The following is a 9622-nucleotide window of genomic DNA, read 5'->3' as shown; positions in this document are numbered from 1 at the left end:
GAGCTCGAGTGACAATTTTTTGAATATATGGCAATAAAAGAATATTATACAGATTTTGAGGCATGTGGTCACTTATATACAAATGCCATCAGTATATACAAATGTCTGGCTCATTTAAGGCTACATAGAAGTTTTATTCTCAGTGACGTTGGGACTCGCGGGTGGAGAATCGTTATATAAATCTTAATTATTTGTAAAGGGAGTCTTTGATTGAACTAATACTTTATTATCTCTTTGGAGCTGTGATTAATTTTTGTACTTTTGTCCTCCTAGGCTGTGACTCTTTATGGCTTAATATATTTAATATATTTATTGTTTACCTTCTTTCTTCTTGCAACATATGCAATATTGCAATATGCAAAACTCAGCAGCCATCTCCAAAACACAAAGTTTTATGATTTTGGGGATAGGGGTGGTTGAAGGGTTTATTCCAAGGGTTCCCCCCCACCCTACTTCTCAAGCAGCCAGCTCACTGGTGGTCCCTGAACAGTTTAGAAACAAGGGTGATTGAAGTGCAAACCACTGTCAGAGAGTAGCAAACAGAAATGCAAGAGAGAGAGAAAATACATTTTTATTAGGAGGGTGTGTGTGTAACATTTGGCAAGGTTAATTCATAACTGGAAAAAGGGAGCAGAGGAACCCTCTCTTTTTTTTGGGGGGGGGAGATCTCTTCAGTTTGCCTCTCCCCACTAAACCACTTCATCCCGGCAACAGATCATGGTGTGGTGGTAGCAGGTCCCGATCTGCTCCTCGCCCTCACTGCAGTCATCATATCGACAGATCCCTCCTCTCCGGAGACAGTGGCTCACATACCGGGGTTCGCGCTCCCCATTTCCTGCGCAAGAAGGAAGCAGAGAACATTAATGTCTTGAAGACAGCCTTGCTGGGTCAGGCAGGCTACGCCTCCCCCTGTCATTCATCCTCAACATCTGGCATTTGGAGATAGACTGCTTCTATCAACGGGAGACCCACTGGCCTTCTCAACTGTTAAAATCCACAGATGGGGCTTTTATGCTAGTTCTGACACCCTCAGAAGTGTGGGACCCTCCCCAAAGAGGTCTCTCTGTCTACCATCTTCTGTGACTGGCTCAAGATCGCTTTGTGAGCGTCATGGCCAAGGGGAGATTTGAACCCAGGTTTCCCAGGTCCTAGCCTGATACTTTACCTGCTAGCCCACACTGCTTCTCTTTCACCTTGTGATGACCATGTATTGCTTTATCCTTTGACAATTATGGCATTCTCTTTTTGTGTGACCCACCGCTGTTGCCAAATTTGTATTGTTCTGTTCCAATGATGAAATACGCCAAACCATTCCAGGTGGAAACAATTTTATGTGTTCTTACTACTGTATGTATTGTTGCTTTAACTCACCCTGGGACCTTAGGGCAAAGGGTGAGTAAGAAATCAAATAAGCAGAAAACTCCATATACCATTGACCGAATCAGAAAAAATAACACACAGTCAGATGTATCAGGTGCATTCAGAGCCAGTGTGGTGTAGTGGTTAAGAGTGGTAGACTCGTAATCTGGGGAACCGGGTTCGTGTCTCCGCTCCTCCACATGCAGCTGCTGGGTGACCTTGGGCTAGTCACACTTCTTTGAAGTCTCTCAGCCCCACTCACCTCACAGAGTGTTTGTTGTGGGGGAGGAAGGGAAAGGAGAATGTGAGCCGCTTTGAGACTCCTTCGGGTAGTGATAAAGCGGGATATCAAATCCAAACTCCTCCTCCTCCTCCTCCTCCTCCTCCTCCTCCTCCTCCTCCTCTTCTTCTTCTTCTTCTTCTTCTTCTTCTTCTTCTTCTTCTTCTTCTTCTTCTTCTTCTCTACCCAAGAATGATTTGCAGAGAGATCTCCTCTTCACTTACTCTCTTGCAATACTCTCTTGTCAGGTGTTGTTGCTAGGCTCAAATCCAAGAATCTGGAAGGATCAAGCGCCTCTTCCTAATTTGCTGTATCAGGAGGGGCAGTTGATCAAAGGAAGGAGTTGCAGGGACTACACAGAATGGCTATTCCTTAACCCGTCACTCTTCCGTTTGAGCAAGCAAGTGTAAAAATGAGAAGCTGGATGGATTTTCCCACCAATATTTACCAGGACTATGCCAGGATCATGAACCCTGAAGGGCCAATCTAAGGAAGGGCTCCCTGCTGCGTAGATTTATTACCGGTAAGTCTCATGAACAATGCAACCCATTCTGTTTCGGAATTTGAAACCAAAGCTTAATAGCTGAAAGCACATATTACCTGTAGCCTGTTGCATTAAATTGTGATTTCCGAGTCTACCCTAGGAAAACTATAAGCTAGAGAGGCATTTTGCCAGTGACGTCCATTTCTGTGCTCCTTACCTGGGCTCACGAGGAGCACTGCAAGGATTAGGGCAACCAGGAGGTGGAAACTCTTCATGGCTGGGTCAGGCTGGGTCACTCTCCAGGGTAACTAGGAAGGTGAAATAAAAGGAGACGGGCAGTGGTAAACCATTTTTATGTGCCGTAAAATGAACCGCTAGCAGTAGCAACTATGCAAAAGGGGAGGGGGTCAGTTAATAAATAACTAGGCGGTGGCGGAGGAAGGCTCTGCGCTACCCGGGGCGGCAAAAGGAAATGCCCCGGGGGTGGGGCGTTGTGACGTCACATTGTGACGTCACGGCGGAGTGCCGCTGCTGTTTCCACAGCCCCCTTTTAAGCCGCAGAGCGAAAAGGCAGCTCGTGGGGCTGCCGAGCGAGATGGTGACGGAGAGGGTGACAGAGGGAGCAGCGGCGCGTGGGAGTGGCGGGAGGGGCCGCTGCTTGTCACCCCCACCCTCCCCTGTCACCCGGGGTGTACCGCCCCCACCGCCCCCTCCCCCAGCGAAGCCCCTGTAATTAGGTAGTGTCAAATAAATGCCGGATGAATTTTCCTCTCTCCATTGCTTGCCTTTCCCTAGTCAAAACCAAGCACCCTCTTATAAATCCAGAAATCACAACAGGAGAAAGTTAAGTATATATGTAGGGAAAGAAATGGAACCTTGTTTGGGGGTGGATCGTGCCCTTTCTTCCCCTCTCCTCTTCCCCTCCCCTCTTTGCCTCCTTTCTTCTTTCCTTCCTTCTCCCCACCGGCTTTCTCCCCACATCCAGTCAACCTCTGTCTCTAATGAGCCATCCAGATGTTCCCCATCAATGGTGGACAGAGATATATGTTCACCATGATAGGATACAGGTTTAGCTCTCTCGAAAAGCACCCAGTGGCTTCGGTTTGGAAAGCAACGCATAGCTTTCAATGGGGTTCCAGAGCACTATTTCAGAGTTGGCGGCCCTTAGAGGGCAGATGGACATTTATCCATCCTCATTGTTTAAAAACAGCTCCTTCTCCTCCCTGTCTTATACACTTCAGGTTGCTGGTGAAAGCAGAAGCCAAAAGGTTTCTATAAAGGCATATCTTATTTTATGACTATCTTGGTTTGCTACTCCAATATGAAAGCCTAAATTGCTGTGAACTTGCTGAGAATTCAAAGTCACAGCAAATGTAGCTAGATATTATTAACAGCATGCTTTATACAACTAAATACAGTGATACCTCGGGTTTCGTACGCTTTAGGTTGTGTTCTTTTTGGGTTACAAACTCCGCTAACCCAGAAGTGCAACCCGATGCATGTGCAGTTTGCACATGCGCAGAGTCCCCCCCCCCAGTTTCCCCCAGTTTTTTCCCGGTTTTTTCCAGGGGTTTTTCGTTCTGTGCACGCGCAGAACGAATTGTTCGGGCTACGTCCTTTTCAGGTTACGTACTTTAACCCGGAACGAATTAAGTATGTAACCTGGGGTACCACTGTACCTATAAACTGGATTCACCTTATTCTTTCTATTGTAAATTGGTTTAACTGGTTTCTTTTAATTTAATTTAATTGGTTTAATTAATTTGGTTTCTTTTGGTTTAATTTAAATTAATTTAATTGGTTTCTTTTTTCTCATTGCTGTGACCCACAATGGGACCTTATGGTAAAGGCTAGGCATAGCCAGATTTAGAGGAATGTGACCAGTTCGGTCGCACTGGGTGCAGAACCTTGGGGGTGCCATAATTATGATGTAGAATGGAAGGTGAGAGGCGAGCGGGGGGGGGGGAGAGGCAAATTTGGGTGTTACACAGGGCACCACTGAAATGTGAGAACCTATGCCCTGCCACTTAGGTGGTTAAGAAATTTCTATAACAGCAGAAGCAACCATGAAAACAACAGTATAAAATAAAATAAAATAAAATAAATCCAATACATTCTTCATTCATCAAGAGTTTTACAGAAAGATAACCAAGGACCGTCAGCAGTGGAAGACACTGAGCTGTCAAATTCCAGCAGTGCCCTGCGTGATGTTAAAATTTGCTCCCCCCCATCTCTCTCATTCCATTCTCCATTGTTGTGGCGCCCCCTGTGGCCCTCAGTGCGGCTGAACCCGTTGTGCTACCCTAAAGCCACCTCTGACCGCCAGTGGTGTTGGTCGGGTTGTTATTTTGTCTGTCTCCACAGATAAAAGGGGAAAACACCCACCCTGAGGTGCAGTAATTACTGGTTCTTGTTCAGCGATCATCATGGAAAGCCAACGACTAGAGTAACAGTAATTTGTTAAGGCCACTTAACATCAGGTTACCAGACGTCCCCGTTTCCCGGGGACAGTCCCCGGATTTACAAATCAGTCCCCGTACAAAATCAATTGAAGTTGAAAAGTGTCCCCCGGATTCATTGGGGGGAAAAATCTGGTAACCTTAACTTAACACACCCTCAAGAACAGGCAGCCCAACCCAAAGCTTTGGCCCTCTCTAGTTTTTAATGGTTAATGAATGGGCCAGTGTTGGGGGAAAGATCCACACAGGTCATTCCTACATTTCAACACACAGGTTCTATCGCAAATGCTATTAACTACCAGACAACGAAACAGTCATAAGACAGTTCTTACCCTCGACGCCCTGTGCTGCTTTGCCGCGCACTGCGGTTCTAACCATCTCATGCTTGGAACACCTAGTATGACATAAGAGAATGAAATTCTCTTTCCCCATAGGCTGGAAAGGAAAGACCATTGTTTCTCTAGCAGCCTCTTGTTTCAAGACGGCTTCATTCTAGAGTGATGTTAGCCAATCAGGTTGCATATGTACGTGACTCCTTTTCAATTGGCTGAAAAGGAGACCTGACTTTTCAACTGGTCTTTAGTTTTTAAGGTCCGGGACAAGTTTTAGGGGTGTGCACCAACCATCAATTTGGTTTGCACCTGTCACTTTGGGAAACAGCCTAATTTCTTTGAAGTCGCTGTGTTGTCTGTCTGATTCAACTCATGTTTTGGGTCTGAAAAAGCTTTATTAAAAACAAAGCTCTGTTTCCCACCATTTACTATTATGGGGGACTTTTTGGCAGAAGTGGGTAGAATTTTCAGGCATCTCTTTTTATTTTGTATTTGGCGAGAATGGATGAAATTTGCTGCCATGGTCTGAGGACATGAATCTTGCCAAATTTCAGAAGGAAGGCAGTCTTTACAGATTTGGGATGGAAAATCAGGAATCACTTTACCCCTCTGAGTTTCTTATGGGAAATCAATCAGAAAATTGCTGGGATGATATTTCCTGGTAAAAGAAACCTCCACACTGAAGACAAATAGGGTATAGCGCCAGGAGTCTATTTAAGGTTGCTCTTGGGGTCGGGGGGAAAAGTTAAGGGTATTACAAAACCAAGAATTAAAAGGAACTTTTCACTGCCACAAAAGGAAGGAATGAAGAGTGACAACACTGTGCTCTAAACATTGTAAGTTCTGTAGAACTAAAACTCGGCACAAATGTAAACTGAAAAAGAACAAGAAGCCCACCCGCAGCATAAAATTAAAACAAAGTAGTTGCTCTGCTTGTTGTGACTTGAAATGTTTTTTAAAGGGTGGGGGGTGCCCTGATTCTTCTGATCCACTCTTCTAAGCACCCTGCTCTGGAGAGGCAGAACTTGCAAAAATAGCAAGCTTGTGAAACAAATAATCTTCCTCAGTATTCTACCTTCCCCAAAGCACCGTGACTGAAGAAACTGGTAAAATAATTCCTTCTGTTTAAAAGCTAAACCCGTTCATTAAAATGTGTCAGCTTGGTTTCTCTTTTTTTTTAATAAGAATTTTATTAGATTTTCCATACAAACAACATAAAACAATATAAAAAACAACAAAAACACATCACAAATTACACAAAAACAATCAAATAAAACACAAAAACATATCAATCTACTTCTTATAACCTCATTTCTAATCTTATTTAGGGGACTTCCCCCGCTCCCTCTTCTGCGTACAGTTTTAATTTACTTTGGTAACTTCCTGACTATTTTAATAAACATTCACCATAATTCATCTTAACCTTAACTCATCTTATCTCTATCACTATTTCTTAATTTTATCACATTAATCTCAACATCTTATATTGCTATCTTATACTAACTTCTAAATTTCCTCAATCTTCACTTCTTATATACTACTTCAACCAAACATTGTATAGCTATCGCCTATTATTTTCACTGATTTCACTTCAAATGTCCAATTTTTCACGTTGTTCAGCTTGGTTTCTCTTTTCACAACACAAAGGAGTCTGCAGCATTTTGTGTGCATCTGTGACTGAGCCAAGAGAGAGCAACACAAGGCTTTTGGAGAGTGAGAGGGCTCATCTGACTTTGGGTGCCTTGTTAACATTGCCACCCAACTCAGGCAAATATAAAAACACTCTGAAGCACCCCAGTTTGGATTTCAAACAGAGCCAATGCACACTTCTAACAGGTGTACAGCTCAGTAAATTAAAATTGGGCAACATGACTCATGCCCCTGAATGTGAAAATATCAGCACATGTGCCTTATTTTTAAAGCACCTGTGGCAGCTGGATTTGGTAGTCTAATGTAATATCAAAAGTACTGTACTTGCTCTACAACAGGCATGGCCAAACTTGGCCCTCCAGCTGTTTCTGGACTACAACTCCCACCATCCCTAGCTAACAGGACCAGTGGTCAGGGATGATGGGAATTGTAGTCCCAAAACAGTTGGAGGGCCAAGTTTGGCCATGCCTGCTCTAGAAGAATGTAGGTGCCTTCATGCAATATTTACTCAGTCCAATATCAAGCATGATATCTGTGGCTGGGATATCACTGCCTCCCAAACATATGAGATCATTTCACACCACCACAAGCTTCCCTATTCATGTGTCAGTGCAGTAAGACAATGTTATTTGCTTTTTTTAGGTTTGCTTATTGTTGGAGTTGGGAGATATTACCTGTTTTGTTCTTTTGCTGGCATTCTCTCTCTCTGTGTGTGTGTGTGGGGGGGGTTGTTTTTGCTTGCTGGAGGCAGTTGGCATTCTGAGTGTTGCCAGTTTCCTTCTGTGAAATGCGTACTTTGTGGTACCCATGACACTTTATGAGATTTCCAAATGTGCAAGAACATGGATAGAACCTATCCATCCTTAAAGAAATCAGCCCTGAGTGCTCACTGGAAGGGCAGATCCTGAAGTTGAGGCTCCAGTACTTTGGCCACCTCATGAGAAGAGAAGACTCCCTGGAAAAAACCCTGATGTTGGGAAAGATGGAGGGCACAAGGAGAAGGGGACGACAGAGGACGAGATGGTTGACCAAACTGCGGGAGGCAGTGGAAGACAGGAGTGCCTGGCATGCTCTGGTCCATGGGGTCACGAAGAGTCGGACACTACTGACTAAATAACAACAACAAGAGCGTGTTGGAACATAAGAGCCTGCTGGATTGGGCCAATGGCTCATCTAGCACAGCATCTGGTTCTCAGATGTCTGTGGGAGACCAGCAAGTGGAATCCAAGCACAAAATCATTCTTTTCCTCCTGCGGTTCCCAACAACTTGTATTCGGATTCATTGCTGCCTCCAGCTGTTGAGGCACAGCATAGACATTCATAACCCTCTCCCCATTCATGAATTTTCTTTTTAAAGCCATCCAAGTTGGTGACCATCACTGTCTCCTGTGGCAGGGAGTTCCACAGTTGAACTATGTGCTGTGTGGAAGAAATACTTTCTTTTACCTGTCCTGCATCTTCTAGCCTATGCACTAGAGTGGTACCTCGGGTTACAACCGCTTCGGGTTACAAACTCCGCTAACCGGGAAGTAGTACCTCGGGTTGAGAACTTTGCCCCAGGATGAGAACGGAAATCGTGTGGCGGCAGTGGCAGCGCAGCGGCAGCGGGAGGCGCCATTAGCAAAAGCGCGCCTCAGGTTAAGAACGTTTTTGGGTTAAGAATGGACCTCCAGAATGAATTAAGTTCGTAAACCAAGGTACCGCTGTATTACTGGCCCTCTCTGCTCCGGTGAGAACAATGAACTTATTTTCTAGTCAGGCCTTAGATGGAATCTCTTCATGTTCTGATGTCCTATCCGACCATGCGCTATGGATCTAAAATAGCAAGTTGCCACCTGAGTCTTTCTTTTGTTGTGAAATGTTTTGATTGCTTAACAAAGTTCAAAAAAAAAGGTGCTAAAATGTTGCTGCCCAGAAAGTGGAAAAAAATAAAATAAAAGCCCCCTATGAATGCTTGAAGAATCATAGAATCATAGAGCTGGAAGAGACCACAAGGGCCATCCAGTCCAACCCCCTGCCAAGCAGGAAACACCATCAAAGCATTCCTGACAGATGGCTGTCAAGCCTCTGCTTAAAGACCTCCAAAGAAGGAGACTCCACCACACTCCTTGGCAGCAAATTCCACTGCCGAACAGCTCTCACTGTCAGGAAGTTCTTCCTAATGTTTAGGTGGAATCTTCTTTCTTGTAGTTTGAATCCATTGCCCCGTGTCCGCTTCTCTGGAGCAGCAGAAAACAACCTTTCACCCTCCTCTAGATGACATCCTTTTATATATTTGAACATGGCTATCATATCACCCCTTAACCTTCTCTTCTCCACGCTAAACATACCCAGCTCCCTAAGCCGTTCCTCATAAGGCATTGTTTCCAGGCCTTGGACCATTTTGGTTGCCCTCTTCTGGACACGTTCCAGCTTGTCAGTATCCATCTTGAACTGTGGTGCCCAGAACTGGACACAGTATTCCAGGTGCTTTCTCCAGTTGAGCTTTAGAATTCAATGCACGGAGCCTCTGAGGCATCAAAAGCCTCTTCCTACCCTGACATGGAGGAAGCCTCCTCGCCACCTGAGGCGGCGAACGGAGGCACTCCCCTGGGGGCGGGGCGTCCTGACGTTGCGTCGTGATGTCACGACGCAACGTCAGGACGGAGTGCACACGCGCGAAATGTCATGCGTGCACACTCTGTCGCCGGGCCGCCGCCGCCGCTTCCGTGGCGACGTTGCGAGCCCACAGAGCGAAAAGGTGGCTTGTGGGGAGCTGCCAATCGTGTGCGGCGGCCCCACAAGCTGCCTTTTCACTCGGCGACGTCGCCACGGAAGCGGCAGCGCCGGCCCAGACGGAGTGTGAACATGCGACATTTCGCATGTGCGCCTTCCGTCTGGGCCGGCACTGCTGCTTCTGCGGTGGCTTGAGCAGCAGCGGCGGGGCAGCCCCGCAGCCCCATAGTGGCGCTGGCAGGTGGGCCCCGCACCGGCCGCAGGGCGGACCGGCCTCGCTCCGCGGCTTGCTCGCAGGCTGCGGGGCGAGGCTGGCTTGCTCCATGGCTTGCTTGGGGCCCGC

At 46.1% G+C, this 9622-nt stretch overlaps 1 protein-coding gene across 1 annotated transcript; it reads right to left on the bottom strand.

Moving 5' to 3' along the window:
* Nucleotides 1-670: 670 nt before the first annotated feature.
* DEFB109B (defensin beta 109B) lies at nucleotides 671-5020 on the bottom strand. Its single transcript, XM_033145531.1, has 3 exons — nucleotides 4915-5020; nucleotides 2341-2431; nucleotides 671-835 (listed from the first exon to the last, which is right to left on the bottom strand). Exons 1-3 carry the CDS (start codon nucleotides 4963-4965, stop codon nucleotides 690-692), a joined length of 288 nt encoding a protein of 95 aa, XP_033001422.1. The 5' UTR covers nucleotides 4966-5020; the 3' UTR covers nucleotides 671-689.
* Between the last annotated feature and the right edge of the window lie 4602 nt (nucleotides 5021-9622).

Source organism: Lacerta agilis, chromosome 3 (assembly GCF_009819535.1).
Source record: "Lacerta agilis isolate rLacAgi1 chromosome 3, rLacAgi1.pri, whole genome shotgun sequence".
NCBI classification, from domain to species: domain Eukaryota; kingdom Metazoa; phylum Chordata; class Lepidosauria; order Squamata; family Lacertidae; genus Lacerta; species Lacerta agilis.
Note: the sequence above shows the minus strand (reverse complement) of the source record. Positions and strands in the feature narration are given on the sequence as shown.

Bases quoted from the DNA above. Each gene is read 5' to 3' on its own strand.
- DEFB109B (XM_033145531.1), bottom strand. From the start codon at position 4,965: ATGAGATGGTTAGAACCGCAGTGCGCGGCAAAGCAGCACAGGGCGTCG. The intron at 2,432-4,914 runs GTAAGAACTGTC...TCACCTTCCTAG, and splicing joins AGCAGCACAGGGCGTCGAGG to TTACCCTGGAGAGTGACCCA. The intron at 836-2,340 runs GTAAGGAGCACA...CTTCTTGCGCAG, and splicing joins AGTGCTCCTCGTGAGCCCAG to GAAATGGGGAGCGCGAACCC.